A 25,663-nucleotide genomic window follows, 5' to 3' on the forward strand; every position below is an offset into this window, starting at 1 on the left:
CCCTCGGCCCGCGGAATTGACTTGGCTTCCATTGCAGGTACTCGAATTGACTTGGCTTCCATATGTAACATATATTATTAAGTCACCTAGGAATATTAAAGCAAAATTGAGGCTTCCATTGCAGGTACTGGCCCCGGCCCGCGCCCTCGGCCGTGCCCCCGCCGCGCCCCGGCCACCGCAGGTACTGCATCCGATCATGTTCCACCAGCTGATGCACGTTTCTTTAAAAAATACACCATGTATCTTTAGAAGTTGTTATAGATCATTCTGCTGTGTTGATATAACATGCCATATTCCTCGCTCCCGTGCATATACGTAGGGCAATTGATATTACTCTGTCTCCGCTGTATATGTTAGAGGATGGAAGACCGTGCGTGGATGTATACTGGCCGACCAAGTCAGGTTGGGATGACTAGTGAATGGATCAGGAAGACCGATGCTTTCTTGGAAATGGCGTTTGGCGAAGCTGCTAAAGGAGCGAATATGATTCTCTGCCCATGCAGTAAGTGTGCAAACAGGAAAAGACAGAATAAGAAGAATATGGGGGAACATCTTTGCAAGAATGGATTTACGGCAGATTATACCCGGTGGATCTACCACGGTGAAGCCAATCGTATGAGAGAGGATGTGGTGAGACCACGTGTCGAGGATTATGATGCTAATGCCGGTGTAGCGGACATGTTGGATGACTATGGGGAGGCACGGTTTGCAAAGGGACAAACGGAGGAGGAGCCAGAGTCGACCGCAAAGGCGTTCTACGACATGCTTGCCGCGTCACATAAACCCCTTCATGGACATACGACGGTTTCTCAGCTTGATGCCATTGGACGCATAATGGCGTTAAAGTCGCAGTACAGTCTGAGTCGAGGCGCCTTTGATGCTTTATTGACAGTTATTGGCAGCCTGCTTCCGAAGGGTCACATTCTGCCAAAGAGCATGTATGAGGCACGAAAACTGCTTCGTGCACTCAAGATGCCGTATGAGCAGATACATGCTTGTAGGAATGGGTGCGTCCTGTTTAGGAAAGAATACACGGAAGCAAAGTACTGTCCAAAGTGTAAATTCTCAAGGTTCATGGAGGTAGACTGTGATGGTGATGGCCCAAAGAGGCAGCTTAACATTCCCGTGATAGTCCTACGATACCTTCCGTTCATACCGAGGATCCAGAGGCTATACATGACTGAGGACTACGCGAAACAAATGACTTGGCACAAAAATGGCAAACGATACAATCCTGACAAGATGGTACATGCATCCGATGGTGAAGCATGGAAACACTTTGATAGCATTCATCATGAGAAAGCCAGAGATGCTCGTAATGTACGTGTTGCGCCAGATGGGTTCAATCCTTATGGAATGTCGGCTGCCACATACACATGCTGGCCTGTATTCGTTATCCCCCTCAATCTTCCCCCGGGCGTATGCTTTCAACGGCAGAACATAATCTTGTCGTTGATTATTCCTGGACACCCGGGGAATAATATGGGTGTGTTCATGGAGCCTCTCATTGATGATTTGATCCATGCTTGGGAGGACGGGGTATGGACATACGATCGGGCTACAAAGCAAAACTTCATAATGCATGTTTGGTACCAATACTCCATGCATGACTTGCTGGCGTATGGGGTATTATGCGCATGGTGTGTTCACGGGAAGTTCCCATGTCCTGTATGCAAGGATGGTCTTAGGTTCATTTGGTTGCAGAAGGGTGGCAAGTATGTTGCTTTCGACAAACATCGGCAATTCCTCCCTCTTGACCATCCATTCAGACGAGACATCAAGAACTTTAAGAAAGGTGTCGCAGTGACAAGCCTTGCACCTCCAATGAAGACTAGTGCCGCAATTCGTCAGGAAATAGATGGTCTCGTGGTCAATCCAGCAGGTGGCTTTGTGGGATATAGCGAACAACATATGTGGACTCATAAGTCAGGCTTGACTCGGCTCCCCTACTATGATGACCTGATCCTTCCACACAACATTGATGTCATGCACACCGAAAAGAATATCGCTGAGGCACTTTGGTCAACAATCATGGATATTCCCGGCAAGACAAAGGACAACGTTAAGGCTAGAGTTGATCTGGCAATATTATGTGATAGACCGAACCTAGAGATGAAGCCTCCTTGTCGCGGAAAGACATGGAGAAGGCCTAAGGCCGATTTCGTCTTGACCAAGCCCCAGAGGAGGGAAGTACTAGAGTGGATTAAGAAGTTGATGTTCCCTGATGGGTATGCAGCTAATCTGAGTAGGGGGGGTCAACTTTTCATCTATGCGAGTCTTAGGGATGAAGAGTCATGACTACCACATATGGATTGAGCGGCTTCTTCCGGCGATGGTTCGAGGCTATTTCCCTGAGCATGTCTGGCTAGTATTTGCAGAGTTGAGCTATTTCTTCCGGCAGCTTTGTGCCAAGGAGTTATCTCGGACCGTGGTTGCAGACTTAGAAAGAATGGCACCGGTGTTGCTTTGTAAGTTGGAGAAGATCCTTCCCCCCGGCTTTTTCAATCCGATGGAGCATATGATTTTGCACCTCCCGTATGAGGCACGAATGTGGGGGCCCGTGCAGGGTCGTTGGTGCTATCCAATTGAGAGATGTCTAAAGGTGCTTCGAAAGAAATGTGGAAATAAAAGCAAAATTGAGGCTTCCATTGCAGAGGCATACAATCATGAAGAGGTGTCCAACTTCACAACAACATACTATGGTAAGAACAGAACATCGTGGCTTTAGTCATTTTGTACATTAGGATGGCTTAATTACATCTTCTAATATGTCATGCATGTACTTGCTGTCTTGTAGGTGACAACCTCCCTAGCGTGCATAATCCTCCCCCTCGTTACAATGCTAGCGAAAATGAATCGAACCTCAGCCTGTTCCAAGGGCAACTCGGAAGTGCAAGTGGTTCGAGCAATAAGACATTGAGCCCTCAAGAATGGCGTCAGATCACGCTATATGTGTTGACCAACCTTGAAGAGGTGGTGCCGTACATGAAGCGATTTCTTCGTGAGTTCTGGCGTCAATCAAGGGATCCTACCGAACAGGAATGTGACACCCTTCTTAGACAGGGCGCGGGGAATGGATCGCCCACTTTCATTGCTTGGTTCAAACAGCAGGTACCGTCCAATGTAGCTCGTACTTAGTTTGTCAATCGTAGTTGTTACGTGCAAATAATATAACGATCTATCGTGCTTGAACTTGCAGGGTCATAGGATGAGTGCCGAGTTGAGACAGGTTGCAGATGGCTTTGACTATAGGGTCAGGTCATATTCTAGTTATGACGTTAATGGATATCGTTTTTGGACGATAAGCCATGAGGCAAGTCGACCCAATCGAAAGACCACAAATTCTGGAGTTTTTACTCTCGGCCTTGATAATGTCGAGTATTATGGAAGAATTGAAGAAATATACGAACTCAGTTTTCATGGTTCCAAACCTCTCAATCTAGTCATATTCAAATGCCATTGGTTTGATCCAGAGGTAACGAGACGGACATATTCTAATCTTGGGCTAGTGGAGGTCCGACAGGATTCCATCTTACCAGGAGACGATGTCTATATTGTGGCCCAACAAGCCATACAAGTTTATTATCTCCCATATGCGTGCCAAACCAAGGAGCATCTTAAGGGTTGGTATGTTGTGCACAAGGTATCACCGCATGGCAAAGTACCTGTCCCAATCGATGAGGATTACAACTTAGATCCAAACACATATGACGGAGAGTTCTTTCAAGAAGAGGGGCTAGAAGGGCGATTTGAGATTGACTTAACTGAAGCGATCGGAACGGAAGTTGAAATGGTTATTGATGATGAGGAGGAGGAGGATGAGGTGCAAAATGCAAAAGACTTACAAATGCTAGAAGCATTACATTTAGGCAATGTCAATGACGATAGTTATGCTTCGGATAATGCGGACTATGACATGGTTGATAGTGATGACGAGACTTATGATCCAGCTAATCCCGATGATGAAGATTACTTTTAATCAATGTAATACTATATTATTACATAATTATATTATATTTATTTTGCATCTCTTTCTAAGTATGGCAAGTTTATCTGTACTTATTGATTTACTCTTCTTAATTTCAGGTGATTGAAAAAAGATGGTGGGCGGTGGTTACTTGAGGAACGTACGGTCCCTTTACTCCAGGGCGAGGAGTGCCCTTGCACCGTCCGATGTAGCAGAGGGGTCGTCACGGAGGGGGAGGGGGAGGGGGAGGGGGAGGGGGAGGGGGAGCTCACAGGGGCCCTCGCAGGACGACACGGAGGAGGTGACAGAGTTGCCTACGCAGGATGAGGGGTCGGAGAGGGATGAGGAGGTGCAGGAGAGGGATGAGGAGGTGCAGGAGAGGGACGAGGACTCGCAGGAGGAGGACGAGGATTTGCAGCACACCGCCTCTGGTTCCACGGGCTCTGGTTCCGCAGCCTCTGCTGCGTCGAGAGTCTACTTGCGAGGTCCCTCGAGTCTCCCTCACCGACCGATACCTCGTGACAGGCGCCCGCTGATTACTCCCGATAAGAACAGGTAACTTTAAATGTTTTCACCGCTTGTACATGTAATATGTTCAAATCTGGAATAGAAAGTAATGATTTTTCTTAATCACTTGTGCAGGGGTTGGAAGATTTTGCAGCCTGGAGCTTCTCACAAGCGCACCGTCAATGGCATCATCGGTATTCTATGCAGGCAACACTTTCCTGGCATGGTTTTGTACGGCGGAGTGTGGGAGCCAGCCTATACGTTTGAGCACTACGCCGCGGCCCCAGATGCTGAAGATCGGGAGGGCCGGGTATTCAGCAACAAGGCGGAGCGGGTGAAGGGGGAGCTGTGGGTAAGTGCTCGATAAATCGCATATTAATTGCATAATTTTATACCATAAATGAATGAGATCCATTGTGTTTGTATATGTAGGATTTCTTCCGATGCGAGGCTGGTAAAGAGGGCGAGGCAGATGTGGTGATCACCAATTGCTGCAAGAAACTGGTCTGGGAGATGCACTACGAGGCGCGTATCCAAGCCGTTAGAAATTACCACGCCACTGTCCTTGGACAGAGGGTCACCAAAGAAGAAGCAAGAACAATTTATTTGACTCCGGAGCAGTACATACAGGTAAAGAACAAAACACTGTGGCTTGATTCTTTTTCTACATAAGGATGGCTGAAATTCGAGAGTCTAATACGTCATGCATGTACTTGGTGTCTTCTAGGTGACTCCTAATTGGTGCATCTCGTATCCCGATTGCTGGCGACACATAGTGCAGAAGTGGTGCTCCGAGGAGTGGGAGGAGAATCACGTTGCTTGCCGGGAGCGACGTTTGATGATGCCAGGTGTAGCACACCATCAAGGCAGCCGCAACCTCAGCGGATACGCTGAAGCATGGGTACGCGAAAACTGTTTATTTCATCTAACACTCAATTACGTATGCTTTCTAATCATCTTGTTGCTTTTCTCGCAGTCATCGTCACATGGTGGCCAGCCTTGCAATCTCTTCACGGCATTTGCTCTGTCCCACAAGGGAAAGGCGACCTCCGACGTTAGCTACAACCCGGAGGACGGGCCCGAGGCATACAGCAATGCGAGCATCCACTCCCGCCTCAGTGACTACACATCGATGGCAAGAGAGGTCCATGGCCCAGAATATGATCCCACCACAGAGGATCTCGACACAGAGGTCGTCATGAGGGTCGGAGGAGGTAAGAAGAAAGGACGGTACTGGATTGCCGATGGCGCAATCGACTCGTCCTCTACTCCTGCACTTTCTCAGATCCGAGCAAGGAGCACGAGTGCGAGCCCAGCCATACGACCTCTGCAGGACACTTCATGCCATCAGATACAGGCACTCCAGGTTATTCCTTCTTTGTCCGTCGCTCGTTGATTATTATATACGTTTTGTTTGCATTATTGTAACATTGGCGTGAAAACTGTGCAGGGCCAGCTGCAAGAAGAGACGAGGAAACGACAGGAGTTGGAGCAAAGGATGAGTGCTCTACTTACTTACATGCACGCTGCAACGGGTGTACCTCCGCCAGCTTCTCTGTTCGCGCAACCTCCACCACCTGATCCGTACTCTACTCCTGTAAGTATAAAAAATATGCAATATAGATTGTTTTAGCAAATTTAAATATATAGTCTTTGCTATACATTTAGATAAACATATTAGCAATTAACAAAGTGCAGGAGCTCACATACCAATTCACTAATACTTAGCGAAAATCCCTCTCAATTGGCACTGTGCCTAGGCAGCAAGCATTTCTCGTACCAATTAGTAATGCTGGACAGAGCTGGACAGAAATTTGTTAGGAGTAACTCATATTAGTCCATGTGGAGCTCTGTAAGAAACAAAGGGTTTGATGGCAAAAGCATGTGGCATTATGCAAAATGTTAGCACAAAAAACTTATGAGTATATCTAACACAAGTTCTTGAGCAAAAAAGAAAGATTACAAATGTAAGGCCGTAAATATCAACTTGAGAAAAAATTGTAAAGAATGAGATACAAATAGCTCCCTGAAAGGGATAATAAGCAGGGCAGATAAAGGGAAATCGGCAACGGACCAAACTTTGCATTGGGATTCATGTATTTTTCTACAGGAAAGCATCTAAACACTTGTGAATACTTTTAAGTTAATAACATAGATGTGCATGTACTGTATAAAATTTGAAATCAGAATGAAGAGAAGTAGATTGTACCGAGTAACTGCATAAATATTTCTTCAATCAATTCTGCTTCTCCATTTCAATTTTGATTCAAGGTTGAAAAGTTTCAATCCAGATATCACCAAGTCTGCAGTGACCTTCTTCAAGTGCTCGTTCAGCATATCCTCATAGACAATAAAATTGGCTTCTGACAGCATATTTCTATCTCTCATAATAGTGAATATCTGCCTTGCCTCAGTTGAACTTGCATACTTGCAGAAACCATATATAATAGAAGAATATATAATTTCTTCCATTGAACAGCCTACTTCAATAATCTCTTCCACCACATTGATGACTTTCTCTGGGCTTTTTGACCTGCAAGCTTCCAGAATAGTCAAGGCGTATTTGAATTCAGTTGGCCCGTTTTCTACTTTACTTTGTCTCTGTTGTTCTCTGTAACTACATTTTGCAACCCTTAGTTTGTCACTTAATTAGTAAACATATGTTTGGAGAACATTCGAATATTGTGAAAACATTACGTAACTATTTAGCTAATATCCATGATGGGAAAAAGTCAATCAGGTAGACATATATAAAACTTTTGCTGTTTGTTAGCTTAATTTATGTACAATCGTCATTTATCTTGTCTCACATGCAATCTCTTCTTCTCTGTGTAGAGACAATCGGCGGCGTCAAATGATCCGCATGCACCGTCATCTCCAAATCAGGCAACTCCAAATCAGCCATCTCGAAATCTTCATTTGTGACATTTGAGCTTGTGTGTGGTGAGCTTGTGTGCTGAACATGTGTGGTGAACTTTCAATAAACCTTTATCGTTGTTACCACTTATGTGGTGAACTTGTGTATGTGATATTACTTGTGTGTTGACGAGATTTTTTTAAATTTGGTTGTGACGATAAGATTTGCGTCAATTTGGTTGTGTATGTGAAATTTCAAATAATATGCCTGTGTGAATATATAATATGCCTGTGTGAATATGTGCTTGTGTAAAATACCACAGAAAAAACAAATTAAAATCTTAAAAAAACTCTTTGCCGAGTGTATAAAAAAACACTCGGCAAAGTGACCTGAACTTTGCCGAGTGCCTCATAAGAGGCACTCGGCAAAATGACCTGAACTTTGCCGAGCGCCCTCTGTTAGGCGCTCGGCAAAGGCTGGCTCTTTGCCGAGTGCCACGTCAAAAGCACTCGGCAAAGACTCGACCCTTTGCCGAGCGCCAAAGAGAGGGCGCTCGGCAAAGACTCGGCCCTTTGCCGAGCGCCAAACCGAGGGCGCTCGGCAAAGAGCCGTCACGGTCCCAAACGCCGTGACGGCGGCTTTTCTTTGCCGAGTGCCTAATCTGACACTCGGCAAAGCCTTTGCCGAGTGCCCGACAAAAGGCACTCGGCAAAGACGTCTTTGCCGGAATAGTCACTGCCGAGTGCCCTTTGCCGAGTGTCCCAGACACTCGGCAAAGCACCTGATTCCGGTAGTGATCAGCCATTGACGATGATTCTTCATCATCAAGCTTCTTAACAGCAACAAGCAGAATGCCTTTCTATGTTGCTTTCCTAAATGTACCCTGAAAAGTGAAGCGAAAACATATGAGATCTCTAGAGATATATTGGTAATCCACCTTTTTCAATCTTCAGTGCACTGAACACCACACAAATACCCAAAAAAGAACAGAGGCGGCAATTGAGCTCAGTGAGACAAACATCTTTGAATCCGCATACAGTTCAATTTTGTTGTAAGTGGTGTTAAATTTTTTTGGCAAACTGTAGCTCAAACATTCTTCAGAATAGAGAAGGGAATTGAGTTCAGTGAGGTTCAGTGAGGTTATTGTTGTTTTCTTTCATTATTTGCAACTGAAGAATATACATCCATTGTCCCTAATAAAAATCAATCATGCCGAAATTAGCAAATCAAGGCACAACCAACAGATTGACTCAGGAAAAATTAGTAGAAAAACAAAATAAGATGTGATGACACCACACACCTTCGATGGTGGGACTTGCAAGCGATTCGCCCTGACATCAAAGCGATATTTGAGGCTCCGCATGAAACACATTGCGGAACTTTAGAAGACTGACAATTTTGACTGCATTCTGTTTTGCTAAGTTCAATATAACTTTATGTTACAGTTAGAATGCTCATAGAATATTTCATTGCTTGCAAAACACTACAAATAATTTAAAACACATACTTACCCAAGAAAAAAGAATATATACATGAAACATGCTTAAATACTGTCAGTAGAGAGCAAGAGCACAAACGCTTGAAAGGTAAGCAATCTATCACAGTTGTACGCCATCATCTTGTCTCTCAATGCATGTTTTAATATCTGCAAAAATATAAATCAGTTGGGTTAATCCAGCTCTAATGTATCATTGTACAGCTAACAATTCCAAAGGTTCCCAAGGGGAAAAAAATCCATCCGAGAATGTTAGGCTTCTTACCAACAAATTGAATCAATTCCAAGTCCTTCCAATCCTTGCCAATCTGAGAAGGATTCCCACTCTCATCGATCAACAATTTCATGGCTAGTTGGCAATCAAACACACACTCATGAGAATCATCACCATTTCGATAGCAGTAGCATTATGCTGGGCATCTCAAACTTACATCAGGCCAACCCATATTCATTCAGATCTCCCACAAGTCAGAATACAACTCATTTGTGGGCACAACCGTTCGAAGGAAGCTTAGGTATACAGAATTTCTACATCTTGACCAAAGAAAAGCAAGTTGTTAACTTCCTGAATTTTTGAACTTATTCCAGGATAGCTAAATCTCAAGTCTTGTTACCAGTTACTATTGATTGCGTGCAGCACCTATTTCATAAAAGGCTGAGCAAATAGCAGCCATGCAATCATACTGAGATCTAACTAAACATATGCCCAGATTAGATACTCTTGTAGCAATTAAAATGATAAAATCTGTCATCAATTTTTCAAGTACAAGGTCAATCATTCAGGTCACAATCTCATGACCAACTAATTAATTTATCAAATGATAACTGAACCAAGTCACTGTGTGCAATGGAGGGAAGAGATGGGAGAAGACGGACCTTGGGTTGTCAGTAATGGAGCATAGAGCACGAGTGAGACGATAGGATGAATCCCCAAGCAGTTCCTAGGCAAGCAGCAATAGACTTTAAATTTTGAAGGAAACTGATAAGGTACGCAGCAACTGAACGATCAGAACATAGCAAGAAAGGAGTACTTATGACTCACCTTGCACTATATAACATTTTGCTATAAGGTCAGCAGGTAATCAGCAATGTAAACTACGTTCAGAATAGCCTTCATCCGAATGAGAAATTAGAAAGATAGAAAAAAAAACATTCAGATAATGGATACAAGAAAAGAAGTCAATGTAAAGAGATAAAGAAAAACAGACGGCAATATGTTTTGGAACAGAGGAGTTTATGTTTGCATCAACAGCAAACATACAAAAAAAGAAGTCAATATTTGAGAAGTTCAACTTCTAATTAGTGATTTTGACATATAAATAGCCAGTCAGAATAGAGTCTTTTCATAAGCTGTCAAGGAAGTGTTTTCTTACTTCTCAAACATATTGCCTTTTCATTCCTGAAAGGTGGGAAATGTCTCCCCACATGTACTTGTGACCACATGATCTATCTGGATCGTTCATCTCGTCTACATGAGATGCCTTCCAACCGTTGATTTTCTCACTTACCCCAGATTCTCTCAGCTATCTATGATTCTTTCAACCATCTCGAACTGTTGATTTCAAAATGGATGGCTATGATAGGCCATGCGGCCACAAGTGCATGTGAAAAATCCATGTTCCCTGGGAGGTGGCATCAGTCCACAAAGCAAAGTTTGGACTGATATTGCTAAACATTCTTAAAAAAATGTCTTCCAATTGTTAAAACATAGCATAGAAGATTCGAATTCAACTAAGTCAAAAAAGGACAGATTTTAATATTTTCAATCGACAACAATCAATTACATCAAGTATCAATAGGAAATTTGGGTAAAATTATTATCTACTAAGAAAACAATGGAAAAGATGATTGAAAGAGAGAAGACCAGATGAATCACCTCACTAATAGCTGGAGCTTATTTGAAAGACTAAACGATTTCCTAGGTTACTACCAAAGGAAGGTACAGTCAATCAAAGGGCATTGTGTGCAAACAAAGGTCTTGATTCAACCATTTAAGATGTACACTAAAAAGCTAGAGTATCAGTACTGAAACCCCCAAAAGCAATGCTTGATATTTCTACAGACTTTCTAAGTAAAGTGTTTCCAGAGGAAAACTTCATTACAAAACCTAATCTAACAGAAGATGTGGAAAATAATACAGCCACATATGCACATAGGAGCAAAGTAGTCCTGAAGTTTCATGAGAGGGGTACGGAGCCAAAGACATGAGAAAAGAATACAGCATAAATTACAAGATTATGGCATGGGTGCCAATTGAAGCTATAAGAGCCAATGTCGTAGATTTAGCATCACCAATTTTGTTGTCTTTACAAATTCAAAAGCACTCCAATGTTTGATGGAATTACCATTAGCCAACCATGAAGGAAACGACAGCCTTGGCCTCAGTCTCTGCGGTAGCAGACTCCATGCCAATGCTGAAGATTCTCTGTCCTATCATTGAAGACAATTTGTAGTACCTGTAAATCAAATATAAACTGTTAGTTTAAATATTTACGTCACTACGTGTTTCAATAACACTTGAGACAACTAAATTGCTCAAACGCAACATAATATGAGCACAGAAATAAATGTATATAAAAAAGAAGTCTAGCTTCACCATTGCCTCAGGGAATGATTTCTGTCTAAACGGCATCCTTTAGGACCGTTTTCATTTCATGAGTTGATATGATTAGAATTCAAGGTGGTCACCAAAAGACCAGAAAAAGCAAATAACAGCACATTATTAGTTCAGAGAGCATATCAGTCAGGCAGCAGAATATTACAGCAGTATTACTGGAAGTCGTATGCCTTACAGTGACTACCAAGTCCAATAGGCATGAAGAAAACGGATTAAAGAAACATCAGAAGGTGATCATAAGTTTCTATTTACATATGCATAAGCGGCAACAACAATATTTAGACTACATTGCAACCTGTAAGGCTGTTCAGAGCACTGACTGAAAAGCAAGCACCAACACAGTAAATTAGTTTTTTGATACTACCAACAAAAGAGGGCCTATATGGGCGCATATAAGACGTTATGTTCTCAAAATACAAGCACTGTTACAGTAGCAAGTGCGCTGGACAGCGTGTTCATAGCAGCAGATGAACACGTGTTACTTGCTTTCAGATCAAACACAAAAGGATGGCGGCCTTTCGCTTAATCCCACTCCTAGTCCATATGAATATCCGTTGCAGTCTATCCATATGAACATAAAAGCATGACACAAAAGTAGGACGATCCCTGTTCCGGTTAGGCGTCACCTTTGGCTGGGCTGTACAGAAAAAAGAGGCCATCAGGGATAATTCAATCAATAATAGAGGATAGTAAGGGCAAAGCATAATAACATACTGAAACTAATTTTTCATTACGTTGATTTACTTCTAGCATTTTCAAAAGCCTATTCTTGATGAGTATGTAGAAACGCCTTTCAAATAGGGATATCAAAAAAAAAAATATTAGAGCAAGGACTTAGCTAAACTCAGTGAGAATCTCTGAGACAATAAAGCAACAGCTAAAAGGTTATGCATGTCACTTGAAGATTATTAACTGGAAACTTTCATCTAGGACTTAGCTAAACCCAAAGAGAATCTCTCAGAAAATATAGGACCACTAAAAGGTTATGCACATCACAAAACATTTCCATTTATTCAATGTACTCCTTTTATTCTTTTCCATAGTAGTTTCAACAAAACTTTCAAGTAATATAGGAAAAGAGGTCATCACATTACTTAGGCATAGGACAGACTATCCAAGATCCAGATATAGAAGAACAGCCTAAATTCCAAAGCATAAATAGGCACAATGCAATAATCAGCTAGTTATATTATAAGGGTTAAACGTGGTATAGTAAATGAATAGGTAAAATGACTGAAATGTAAACATATTTAGACAAGGATGACCATATAGTCCCCATTTGTATTCACAACTGGCAGCATCAGCAACAGAACAGCTAAAATACTACCGAGCGCTGCATGTTTCCACACTGCACCGCCATAAATAATCAAACTTTGAATGCAAACCGACAAAAATGCAAGGCACAAGAATCCCCACTTTTCTGCAACGTATTTCTGCAGGAAGCACTGCCACCAGACACAGAAACAAACAGGCCTATAACTTGTAGTGGCAGGCGACATACCACCTCATCTTCATGGTCCTTTAAGTAAACAGAGTAACGCACCAGCCTGTCATTTATTTTTCCATTGTTTTTAAGCCTAAATGATGCCTGGAATTGTGTGTTGGGTGGACTGTGGATCAGGCAAGCATGATTCAGACTGCTTGCTTCCCTGAAACTGTATCGTATCAGTTCTGATGTAATTCTAATCTGCAGAACAAAAAACTCTGAATTTAAAGGTTGTGTGCAGGTAGCCACACATTCAGACAGGCAGTTTTAGCGATGTCAGGAAGGCTATTTTTCCATTGTTTTTAAGCCTAAAGAGGATTTATTACCATGGCGTGGGCATGGCAGCACATTCTGCATTCAATGAAATAAATCTTGTGCAATCCAAGCTGGTTCCTTTGCATTGTGATCGACACCACACACATCAAAACAAATTCCTCACGGTACACAATTATAAGTTAATCCTGATTGCAAGCAAGAGCCAGACATTTTAAAGATACCTATATCCTGAGAGAGCCACACAAAATTAGAGGTACGTGGCTGTAAGCTGGCAATCAAATACTGGGCCAAGTCGGAACTGCATCCACATTCTAGTGATTAACTTGTTAATGTATTGGATACCAGGCCAGATTGCATACATTGTACATTTTTTAGCCATATTCACAATGCAATATCAATTAAGCAGAGAGTGGGAGATACCTAGGCCCAGTAGGGGGAGCAGCAGAATCATCCCCACTGTCATTCTTGCCACCATCATCCAAAACAATCTTCCTTGCAGTTTTTCTCTCGAGTGATGCACGGTTTCTAGAACCATTATTCTATCCCTTAGTGATGCACAAAATTATGTGGTATGAACTGAAATAACTAAAGGAATCAAACAATGTTGCGCTGACCTTTTCTTAGTTGTGCTTTGCTGCGCTTCAGGCGTTGAATAAGTTGGTACAATCGGTGACTGTGTAACAGGGCCCTCACTTGGAAGGCGGTTGTCCTTGTCCTGCACTGCCTGTAATTTTGTACATGAGATTTTGACAAGAGTAAGTCTTGAAGTAAAACATGTGTTTGCACATCAGGCTGCGAGAACTATTCTACCTTATTCTTATCAGATTTTGTGCTGCTCCGTGGTGTAGTTGGTAGCTCAGTGTCAGGCATCACGGTCTTAGAAGGTGTGGTGCTTGATGCATGAGTAGCCTGTGATCTGGCTGATGGTGAAGGTAAAGTGAAGTCAGAGCCCTTTTCTGGTGTGCACTCTACACTGCTGCCTGCATGGTGTGAGAGCATAGCTGACGATGACTGTGACCCAACCGGCGTTAGTGGAACAGGATTACTATCGTCAATCTCCGCAACAATGGTATTGACCTGGAAAGAGACATTGCCAGAAGAAATTGTATTCTCTGTGAAGCAAACATTGAACGTGAAAACCTTTTCCAATAGCCTAGTGATCTCGTCAGGGATAAATCCAGGCGGATTATTGGCAATGAGAGCATCGACTGTCTTTTTTATGATACGTTGCACTATGCGTCCAAACATGACAAACTCAGTGTCACCAGTCTCGTCCCCAGCAATGATGACCAGTTTGTACCTGCAGTGAGAGAATCAATTAGCAAAAGTTGTATACGTCTAATCTGCTTGTGAAGAAGATAAGCTCTAGACGAAAAAAATGGATGGTAGTGTAGCAAGTATGATCTGTACCTTGGGCTAGGCGCACCAATGGTGCTACATGTTGGATTAGAGCATTTGTAGGTGTTGCCATGAGGCCTAGTTGTTCTGAAACATTTCTTGCACGACTCATACCACCATGACTTATCAATCTTCATTATCTTTACTGTAACCAACCACTCTACTTTCTGTAAAATATACAAGGAAAGTAAGCAGCCTTATGTAGCCAGCTAGGTCTATCGTTTCGAATGTGGTGTCAGAGGAATGACCTTGTTCTTGAAGGGGTGAAGATACTTGATATCAGATACTTTCTTGTGTTCTGCAATAGAAGTTCTGGGCTCACTGTATTTTACCTGTGGAGCGAGTGCAACTGGTTGGTGCACGCTTTTCATGCTGGTAAGAAAAGAGGTTAATTGTTAGTTAGTATATAGACAAATGCTGCTAGTGAGTATCAATAATGCCTTAGATGGGTACATGACCTGGCAATAAGGTTTTTTGCTTCAGGGACATCAGGATTTATATACCACTTGCATGATGAGCCGCCAGACAATGAGATGGTTCCTGAAACAGCAAGGAACGGTTTTAAGCATAGTGGTACAACACTTGCCACTATACAGTTGTTAGATATACATACCAGCACCAGCATAGCCCCTCACAAGAGTGCCAACAAATATTACAATTTGTGGTGAATGCTGTCCATCCTTATGAAGTTGTTCAGCTGGGAATGAAGTGGCTCGCTCACCACAAAGCGTGACGTCCAGAGAAGCACCACTGCTCGTGTGAAATTGCAGTCACACAATATTATACAAACATAGGTGCAGAATTTACTGCCATGCAAAATAGAATAAAGCATGTAAAACTAACCTTTCATCACATACTGTCACAGTTCTTTTCATGGTATCAACTTGCTGGGATCTTGGCCGTAATGGCAAAGCATCCGAGATCTTTGTGACTGCGCCAAGTACATCTAATATGGAGAACAGCAATGCATGAGAAGCTTTTTATTTGTTTTTGACCTGCACACATGTAGAATGTATTGGCCTATGGAATCTTACCTGTAAAGTACTCTTTGTTATCCAAAACTGATGGGAGCTTCTCTATGGGAGTAAGGGAGTAGGTGAATTCTGGGAAAGCTGGTGGAATCTCAACAACCTCCTCCACTGTAGTCCATCTTGTGAAGCTGATCATAATATCGTTTTGAACTGGTTTATAAAGTCGGTTCGCCTTTTTAACTTGGAAAAAGGAGAGATTGTAAACTCTTCCTTCCTTTAACAAAGGTTTGAATTTTTCAGGGAGAGGCGGGTAGATTTGTGCATGAATGCTATTTCCCTGTATAGATTAATCAGAGTTAGCATATGTTGTAGAACGAGTCAGTAAGATCAGTTAGTACAAGAATATGTTCATATATGCTAAGTTTCTGACAAATTAGAAAACAAAACGAGGATAAGGTTTGTGACCATTAGGCTAAAATAGTGATGATGTGGTAGGTGCATGGCCATAAAGCCTGCTTTGTCTTATACTACTTTACACATACCTGCTAACAACAGAGCTATCCTGCAAAAAATATGGGCTATGTAAATCAATTTTCACGTGTAGATCACGTTGTTCTCGTCGAGCAACAGGTGTTCCTTGAATCAAAATGCGTCAAAATTGATAGCAGGTTATGGTTCAACAGAGTCAAAATAAATCAATTTTGACTCGGCGTGTCCCCTAAATTGCACCATGTAATATATATAAAACATACTGCTTATTAGCTGGTTATGGTTCATATTGACCTTCTCTATACCGAAATCTTAGTTTAGTAAAATAATTTCAATACGACTTTACAAACTGTCCCCTGAGTTGTAACTATTTTTTTTCCTGGAAGCTGTTAAAATCAGCTGCAACAGGTGTCAAAATTTTTGTGTGCCACTATGGCTTGGTTTAACACCAATTTGGTAGGGTATTGGCTGATTTAACAATCAGGATTTAACAATTATAGAACTGTAACAGATTGCAAAATATTTGTCGGGAGAATCTTGGTTAGGAAGTTCAGATACCTAATATGATAAGCTGCTGGTATTCTATACATGATTGTTAAGATATTCTCTAAGGATTTCCTGACTTAATTTGTTGGAGTCTTAAGTATATTACTTTACAAGCATCAATGGGCCATCATGTTGTACTTTCAAAGCTAATGGAAATATAATTTAATCTACACGTGTTGTAAAAAGTCCTCAATCTTACTATGAATATCAAGTGAGGACTTTGTGATAGTGCAAAATGCGATGGTTCATGTGATTATGATAGTGCTGTATGTGATGTTGCTTAAGAAATTTGACCAAATGTCTTCAACTGAGCTACTTGTTGGCTATTAGTAAAGTTACTTTACTCATCCATATGGTGGTTCAGCTACTGCCTTGTCTTTCTTTTTAGCTAGAGCACTGGGATCTCACAGGGGAAATTATGGGGATCATGAAGTCCATAGTGTTTATTGGCAGTGCATATCAATGTTGTACTTCAGATCCTTTCCACAGGGTTGCTATAAAACCTATGAGCCTCATTTGGTTGGACTAATCACGGATGGAAGTACTGGTGGTTTTTTTTCCTTTAGAGCATGCAGAAATATTATGCAGTATGAGCTTCTTTTTGCTAAAAGGCTCCCTTTCTGAACAGTTAAGGCTGTTTCACCAAGTGGCTATTATGCGACATTTCCATATATCATAATCTGGTTGTAGCAGTTCAGGATGCTTGCTAAATTGTCTTGGTTTTATCACTTTCTGCGGGGATGCCTAACAAATATATTCATTTGGCTGGACAATCACAAACCAATGCATAGTATATCCATAGTTTACTTTTTTCGGATGATAACACAACAGCTTCTATCCTTGGAAATATCCCTAGTTTACTTTGGTGTTGTTATATTACTCTGTCCAATGGATGTTGCTACTGGATATATAATGCAAGTAAAAATATGCAAGTATCTCTTCATGTAGGCAAGAGTAGGCAGACAAAAATAAACTGTACCTCTTCATCGAGCAACACCAGATCAGTATGCAGCAGCTTTGTTTCATCCTGAAGATCGTTGAATTCCCAAATCCTAGAGGCACGTACGCATAAGTAGTCACTGCAGTCCCCAACCATAAGGGCACCAATCAAAATGTCTCCCATCTGTTGGTATGGAAACAGAGCTGTTAGGTGCAGAAACAGTAGGACAGAAAGAAGCAAATGTGGGATTGCGATTAGTTAAACACACTAACATATTAGGATCAAAATACTTTGCATGCAGCACCAAGCTCAGCAGCAGAAACGGAAGAAATGAGAGCCAACAACAGAGATCACCAAACTCTGATAAAATCATATTTACATGCTAAAATACGTACAGTGCTTTTTCTGTTTTTTTTCTATGTATACAGGTCTAAGCTGATGCCGTATTAGCGGCATCCAGGACTTCTCTGTAAACTACATTTCGAGTCTGCGAACCACATGAGCCATTGTCATTTTCAATCAGGATCCTAAGGCCGCTTCTAGATGTTGATCTTGAAACAGCAACATAAAGTTGGCCATGTGTAAAAACTGGTTTTTTCAGGCAAAGGCCAACCGTTGATAAGGTCTGCCCCTGACTTTTATTGATCGTCATTGCATAGCATATTCGCACAGGGAACTGCCTTCGCTGCAGTGTAAATGGCCACTTTACATCTGTAGTGTTTAGAGCGATCCTCGGTATGAAAACTTCTTCACCAACTCTGCAGCCAGTCAGAATTGTGCAGCATAATACACGCTGTCCAAGTTGCGTCACAAGTAGTCTTGTGCCATTGCAAAGGCCCATAGTTTGATTAAGGTTTCGGAGTAACATAACAATGACCCCTTTTTTCAGCACAAGTTTATGGATAGGGAAATTATTTGTGTTGATGGAATTTAGGAATTCGGTTGGGTACAAGACATCAAAATCAGGTATATGTTCAGTTGATTTAGATATTGTGTCGCAGCTAAGATACTGAACATCGTCTCCAGGGACCAGTTTGACGATATAATCATTTATGTCGTCAGCGTCTTGGTTGTTAGGACAGACAATAGCACGTGCGGCCAAATATTCAGGATTTTTGTAATTCATAATAAAATCTGGAAACACCTCTGCCACAAGGGCAGCAGTCTTATCACCGTCGGTGTGCACTAACAGATCATCAGGAATTGTAATCCACGAAGCCTCACGTTCCTCTCCCCTTTGCTCGGCAGCAATAGTCCCATCACCAACAGATAAGATCCACTTGCCAAACGATTCAATTTCAGCATGTTGGGTTGCATCTAGAGAGGGGTTATGAAGTCTCATGTTTGTATGTAGTTTTAGAACAGACACGTGCTGCCATAACTTAGAGCTTGTAATGGATGCATTAACAATCGCAGAACGTGATCCTTTGCGAACAACAGGTAAAATTTGGCGGAAATCACCACCAAGAACAACAGGTTTGCCACCAAATGGAACAATAGCATTGGCGGGTTTCTCTTCAGAAAGTATATCTCGCAAGGTTCTATCTAGTGCCTCAAAGCAATGTCGATGTGTCATGGGTGCTTCATCCCATATTATTAGTGCAGATACTTTTATGAGCTCAGCTAACATGGTGCCTCGTTTTATACTACATGTTCCAGCCTCGTTCAAGTCAAAAGGTATCTTGAATCTAGAATGTGCGGTGCGGCCTTTAGGTAGTAATAGAGAAGCAACTCCTGATGAAGCAACAGCAAGAACAATTTTCTTTTCAGATCTAAGGTGTGTGATGATAGCATTCCATAAAAAGGTTTTTCCAGTACCGCCATGACCACAAACAAAGAAAAACCCAGGACAGTTGCACGAAACTCGTGCAATGATTGTATCAAACACATGTTTTTGATCAGGATTTAGTTGGGATACTAACGACACAGCCTGCATAGATAACATTAGAGGCCCTGTATCTAGTTCATCATTGATCAATCTATTATCATACACATCAGTACATGTTGTTACTATCCTTGGCAAGTCATAGTCATTTATGTTGCCGCCACTACAAGCAAAGATATCAGTCAGTTTGTTTATGAGCAGTGACATAAGCTGTTCATGAGGCACAATGTAATGTGGGTTTCCGAGGGCATGGCAAATTGAACGGTGTATATCATCACAAAAATAGAGCCAATATTTGTCAAACAAGGCACGCACATTACCAACCGAGCAGTGCAGCATAACCATGACAAACAATTGTCTCAACTGATGTGACGATGCATATACTATTGACTCATCAAATAAAAGGTTCCATTCATTATCGTCTTCAAGGAGTCCACGTGCCTCACATGCTTGTCGAAATGTATTGTACACCTTGTTGTTAAACGTCCTTATATCAGCATAATTCGTAGCTCCCTTCACTATCATTAGCAACATGCGTAGGTAATATAACTCTCCAGCAGTTGGATGCACATAGTATATCCGCCCAATTTTAGTGTCGGGTGTTTTCTGACGCCAACACCTATGTGAAGCGTCCCAAGACCACTCTTTTGGAAAGTCACAATAGGTCAGGTGCCTTGCCCTGCTGTGCTTTGAATTAGCATCAAACCATGCCGTTAACATAGTGCTTTTTGCTGCAGGGCTCTCGAGTATTTCTGTCAAGGTAGCGTTGGGCTCATATCGTACATAGTTCATACCAGGAAGATGCACAGTCAATCGCTCTACGGAGGGGGTCCTATAATGAATGTCAAATTCAAGAATACGCCATACGGCCTCACATGTGGATAGGTATCTCGCATCAATGTATTCCTGGATTTCATTAGGAGGAGCCAGGTGGGGCCCTGGAGATGCATTGGGTGTTTTCGCGGTAATCTCAAAATACACCTTCGCTCGGTCGCTCCCCTTGTTAATATATTTGAAGAGGTATTTAATCATGTTCGTTTTGTTGCACCATTCAACATTAATATGCGCATTATATTTCTTCAGTAGCGACATGTTGTGTGGAACGACGCTTCTGTTATCCAATCTAATGCTGTTTTTTAAAACAGACCTGCCATCATCGCGTCTTCTATATATCGTAAACCCAAAGTTATCTATGATGGTCTCGTCTTGAAATGTTTTAGGAAAATTTTTGGAGCACTTGTCATTTTTCATACATGGGCATTTTTTATTGTAAGTACCACAGGGACCATGTATCATGAATTCATCGACCAAAGCATATCCCAATGGATCTGCGTTCACATCGGGGATTTCAGCACAAATTATATTGTCAATAGCAGAGGCATTAAACTCGGAATTGCTGGTCGCTAGCCACACAAGGCAGTGTATATGTGGGAGGCCACGCTTTTGAAATTCAATGGTATATAGAACTACATAAAGTAGGCAAAAGTAAGGATCAGTCAAAATAGAATAGGAGGTAGACTAAAGGGATGAGGCATGACATTAGAATATCATACCAGCACGGACCGGACCAAATGTCTTCCCCTCTCGAATGTCTACTATGAATTCTTCAACTTTCATATGGAAAACCCGAACAACCAGTTCAGAACGGTCACATGGTTGTTGTCCAGGTTCAAAATGCAATGCATCTGATATTTCTTTCCACTTGGGGTTGCAAGTGAAAGTAACAAAGAGGTCGGGAGGACCATATATTCTACAGATGGCCATTGCATCTTGGTAGTTCATGACATAGTACCTCCTACCGCCAGTAAAAGAAGGGGGCACAATCATCCTACTACCAACAGAATCAGCGCTAGTCATACCCTTATCAATAGCATCGGCTATTCCTTGCACTGACTCACACCGTAGCTCCTTTTGGTGGTTTGCAATGAATTGCAATCTCGATCCTTCTATTGTCGAGTACGCATCAACATCTATCTGATCACTTAGCCGTCCATAGCAAGTGTATGGATTGGGGACGTTCAACCTATAATGCACATGTATCTAACAAATTCAAGCATTGTGACATATCTACGTTTTTCCCGTCACCCTCATCTTCATTATATTTAATGCCCAAATGAAAGCCATGTTCACCGTAAGGAAATAATAATGGGTACTGCAAGGCCATATAACATGGATGTAGGTATGAAACACGTTTGAGTCTAGATTTTTTATCATGCACAAGAACATCATAGGTGTATTCAGCAGCAGAATAATCGCCTATAATTACAGCTGCAATCTCGCCACTCGACGGCAAATTGTATCGAACATCATCTCGTGTGTTGCACCCTAACAAACGAAGTGTAACCTCTTTACCAGGTTCTTCTTCTATACGTTCTCTAGCATATCGAAACGCCTTGACAAGTTGGTTATTTTCATTTAGCATATTCATCAAAAAAGGGCTGTATCAGGATCTGGCTGAACACGAGTGTTGTCATCACTTTCAAATAAATTAAGTCTGTTTTGTATCTCGTTTTCAGTATCATAAATATAGAGCTGCGCAAATCTAGGCCGTGTTCCTTGGTGGGGCAACAGTGTACCGATACGATGATGAACTACTCCATTAATTTTGAACACATAAGGTGCATTACCACTGTTTATCATCCTATCGACAGCCGCACCTAGTGAAGTGAATGCAAAAAGGGAGTTGTATGATCGAATCTGGCGCAAGAACCTCTTTGATTGTGCATCACCATCGAATTGCAAAAGGGTACACAAAGGTTCTGGCGGTTTTTTGTAAGTTTCCAACCTGATCTTCCCTCCTTTACAGCAAAGGTTGTAAATAATTTTCCGTGTGTCACAGCGGAGGTACGCTTAACACGCTCTTGGAACCAAAAAACAGCTCCACAGTACGCGCACTCATGCGTAGGGCCACCATAATATGACCGGTCGGGGTAGTTCTCTACAACATAGAATTGGAAAATGTTTGTGTGCAACTCACAAAAGAAATGTTAAATCTCGTATGACATAGAGAAAGTGTTTAGGCACCTTTAAGAGTCTCAATATATTCTGTACTAAGAGGGAGCAGGGCAGCTGGTGTAGCACTGGAGGCTGCCACGGATCCAAATAGTTAAGAATAGACAATGTTATGCCGCAAAGTAGGAAAGGATAGAAGCTTAAATTCCAAAGCAGGACAGAGGAAACCACCTCCGAGAGAGGTCAAAGAACGGTTGATGCATATCCTACGATGCACCCTACGTATGTGAAGTCGATGACGTCTATTTGAGCTAGCAACATCCCTAGGGAAGTCCATCAGAGACCTATGTCCTGTGTAGCACGAGGGAGTAGCAAATAGGTATAATTATGGTGTACGGTATTCCAGTACTTTTTTTATACTCAAAGGCTAAACGAAGGAGACATGGGTCTAACCCAAACTAACCTGCTTTCTTTGGACTAAAAAACGGCCAATTGAGCGTCGTCTGCTGATCAGGCACTGCTACTTGAGCAGATGTGCTGGGCTGACCAACCTCATAAGAAGGCTTACCACAGGCTGATGGCAGGAAAAATAGAGCATTTGATTATCCCTCAAAAGGTTTTTTTTTCCAAGAAAAAGGGAATTCCTAAGAATAAAACCGATCGTGCCCCAAGAGTTTCCTCTTCTTCGCCTTTTCACGGCAACACGCAACCCTCTCGGATGGAGTTCTAGCCATCAAGAATCAGATCGTATAAAGCTAAGGAAGATCGTAGCGCAACCACAAGTAAGCAACATATATACCAGAAAGAAACGAAGGCAAAACAAAGGTGACAATCGCATCATCACAAGCACATAGCAAGGGAAAAGAACACATTATGCAACAAGATAAACATTGGCAAGATAAGGGACAAATGCGTTTGATAGCAGAAGCAAGCTATGAAACTAAGTACATACCTTTTCAGTTGCAACTTGTCTAGCTTGCTTGCATGAGCAGCATCAAACGAAACAGAAACCGCAAGGGCTGAAGAGAAGAGCTGTTTTTAAATTAGATTCCAATGTATATTTCGAAAACAACAACCTACATATATAAGTTCATCAAGAAATGTAACTAACCTCACACCTTTTTAATAACTAACCACCTAGTAGCTTGTAAGCAGGGACAGTTCAGAAGACGATGACACAAACCCTGTAAATAAAACTCATGTATTTAGACATCGCAAATACAATTCGTCAGCCATTCAGGAATCCACATAATTTACTGGTTTTGTCTATGCATAATAATGTGCCATCTTTGAAGAAAACGGCATCTCTGAAGCATCTATATTCTAATTTTAACTGGGTACAGCATTTATCCATACGGGATCAACCGAGTGGATGTAAGAAAATATAAAAACCGGTATATAGGGAAGCACAAGTGGCAGATTCATCGTCTCTAATTGTATAAAGGAAATGCCGTTAGGCACATGCTGGGCCCTGCACTACTTTTTAGAATGATCTGGTCTATTTTTATAGACAAATAGCAGCATTCCTCCTTTTTTTCTCTCTGTGGAGGTGCAGCAGGACCTTTAGTTTCTTTTTCTATATCCACCATACAGCTAGCGTATGATGCCTAGTAGAAACTGCAGCTAATATTGCACATTGATATCAGCCCTTTCAAGGATATTTTAGAGGTCATATTCTCACATTCGTGTGCAGTAACAAAGTAGTTCAACAATATTCAAATGTTATTTAAGTAGTACTGAGCTAGCAATTTAATAATATTCGGTAGACAATTTTCAAAATGTTCAGCTAGCCCATGCATTTAAACAATGCTTAGCTAAAATGTTTGTTATTATTCCAAAGAGAAGCACAAGCCACAATAAACAAACACACATATTTTTTTCCTACTCAACTGAACAACTGTGGTTCCTGACTCAAATGAAGCACCAGTATTGTTTATAATCTGATCTGTGTATGTGCGCACAATGCTATGGTAGATGTGCTTCTACTATTTCCTCTTAGTGAATAAGGTTGTCAAATGATTCGTGAATTTCATAAGGACTAACCATGGCTAACATTACTCTTTAAAAAGCTGCAGTAGGACTTCATTCACTCCATATTAGCACTTAACAGAAAATATTAGCACTCCATATTAGCAGTACAGATATAGCAACAGCTCCTGATACTACTATTTGAGAAAAAAAAAGACTTTCCTTGACAGAAAATGTAAACTTGCAGCATGTCTTACAACAATCTCCATATCAGCACTTAACAAATAGGGATATCAAAAAAAAATATTAGAGCAAGGACTTAGCTAAACTCAGTGAGAATCTCTGAGACAATAAAGCAACAGCTAAAAGGTTATGCATGTCACTTGAAGATTATTAACTGGAAACTTTCATCTAGGACTTAGCTAAACCCAAAGAGAATCTCTCAGAAAATATAGGACCACTAAAAGGTTATGCACATCACAAAACATTTCCATTTATTCAATGTACTCCTTTTATTCTTTTCCATAGTAGTTTCAACAAAACTTTCAAGTAATATAGGAAAAGAGGTCATCACATTACTTAGGCATAGGACAGACTATCCAAGATCCAGATATAGAAGAACAGCCTAAATTCCAAAGCATAAATAGGCACAATGCAATAATCAGATTAAAAATTGTCAACAGATTTTTGTTGCTTAAATCTGTCAAATTCTTCACAAATCAGATGTTAACATCTAAGCAAACAAAAAAATGGCACTAACAATAAAAGGCTGGAACTGACCACCATTGAGCTCAGCACATATGCACCGGACCAAAGCAAGGAAAATTAGTTGACCCCAAGTGCTGCCCTACGACTAATGTAAACAGAAAACAAGAATGCAATCAACCTACTAAGTACTAACAGGACAAGCTAGATTAAGTGTTCACAGCAATGGATTAAGCTTGTCACGACACGAATCCACTATAATTCAAGCAAACAAATAGCACACAAAAAAAATCCAAGCAAGACCTAATCCAATGCTTGCTAGCAACAGGAGTACAGGGTCAGAATTCTGTTTATTATTCCGCAAGACATCCTCTTACATGCTTATGTACAGGGTGTTTCAAACATTATATTCATGGATACGAATGGATCCAGATAGACCCTCCCTCTCTTGACCACATTCTAGAGACTCAGGACTTTATTTTTCAGGGTGTATCACACAATGACCAGTCCTTTAGAAAGAACATAAAAAAAACAACGAGTCATACATTACATATCACAAGGTAAATACTCTGCATATCCAAATGCTAGGCATACAATTCTAAAG

At 41.4% G+C, this 25,663-nt stretch overlaps 2 protein-coding genes across 2 annotated transcripts; both read right to left on the reverse strand.

Moving 5' to 3' along the window:
* Nucleotides 1–14,173: 14,173 nt before the first annotated feature.
* Nucleotides 14,174–15,770, reverse strand: LOC112880981 (replication protein A 70 kDa DNA-binding subunit D-like). Its single transcript, XM_025945700.1, has 8 exons — nucleotides 15,638–15,770; nucleotides 15,447–15,549; nucleotides 15,223–15,353; nucleotides 15,062–15,143; nucleotides 14,852–14,975; nucleotides 14,616–14,770; nucleotides 14,283–14,505; nucleotides 14,174–14,185 (listed from the first exon to the last, which is right to left on the reverse strand). Exons 1-8 carry the CDS (start codon nucleotides 15,768–15,770, stop codon nucleotides 14,174–14,176), a joined length of 963 nt encoding a protein of 320 aa, XP_025801485.1.
* Nucleotides 15,771–17,716: 1,946 nt separating this feature from the next.
* LOC112880983 (ATP-dependent DNA helicase PIF2-like) lies at nucleotides 17,717–19,179 on the reverse strand. The gene is made up of 2 exons (XM_025945701.1): nucleotides 18,500–19,179; nucleotides 17,717–17,732 (listed from the first exon to the last, which is right to left on the reverse strand). Exons 1-2 carry the CDS (start codon nucleotides 19,177–19,179, stop codon nucleotides 17,717–17,719), a joined length of 696 nt encoding a protein of 231 aa, XP_025801486.1.
* Between the last annotated feature and the right edge of the window lie 6,484 nt (nucleotides 19,180–25,663).

Source organism: Panicum hallii, chromosome 2 (assembly GCF_002211085.1).
Source record: "Panicum hallii strain FIL2 chromosome 2, PHallii_v3.1, whole genome shotgun sequence".
In the NCBI taxonomy this organism is placed as follows: Eukaryota; Viridiplantae; Streptophyta; class Magnoliopsida; order Poales; family Poaceae; genus Panicum; species Panicum hallii.

Bases quoted from the DNA above. Each gene is read 5' to 3' on its own strand.
- LOC112880981 (XM_025945700.1), bottom strand. From the start codon at position 15,770: ATGATCAGCTTCACAAGATGGACTACAGTGGAGGAGGTTGTTGAGATT. The intron at 14,976-15,061 runs GTCATGTACCCA...TTTTCTTACCAG, and splicing joins GCAAAAAACCTTATTGCCAG to CATGAAAAGCGTGCACCAAC. The intron at 14,506-14,615 runs GTACAGATCATA...CTCTCACTGCAG, and splicing joins ATTGGTGCGCCTAGCCCAAG to GTACAAACTGGTCATCATTG.
- LOC112880983 (XM_025945701.1), bottom strand. From the start codon at position 19,179: ATGTTAGCTGAGCTCATAAAAGTATCTGCACTAATAATATGGGATGAA.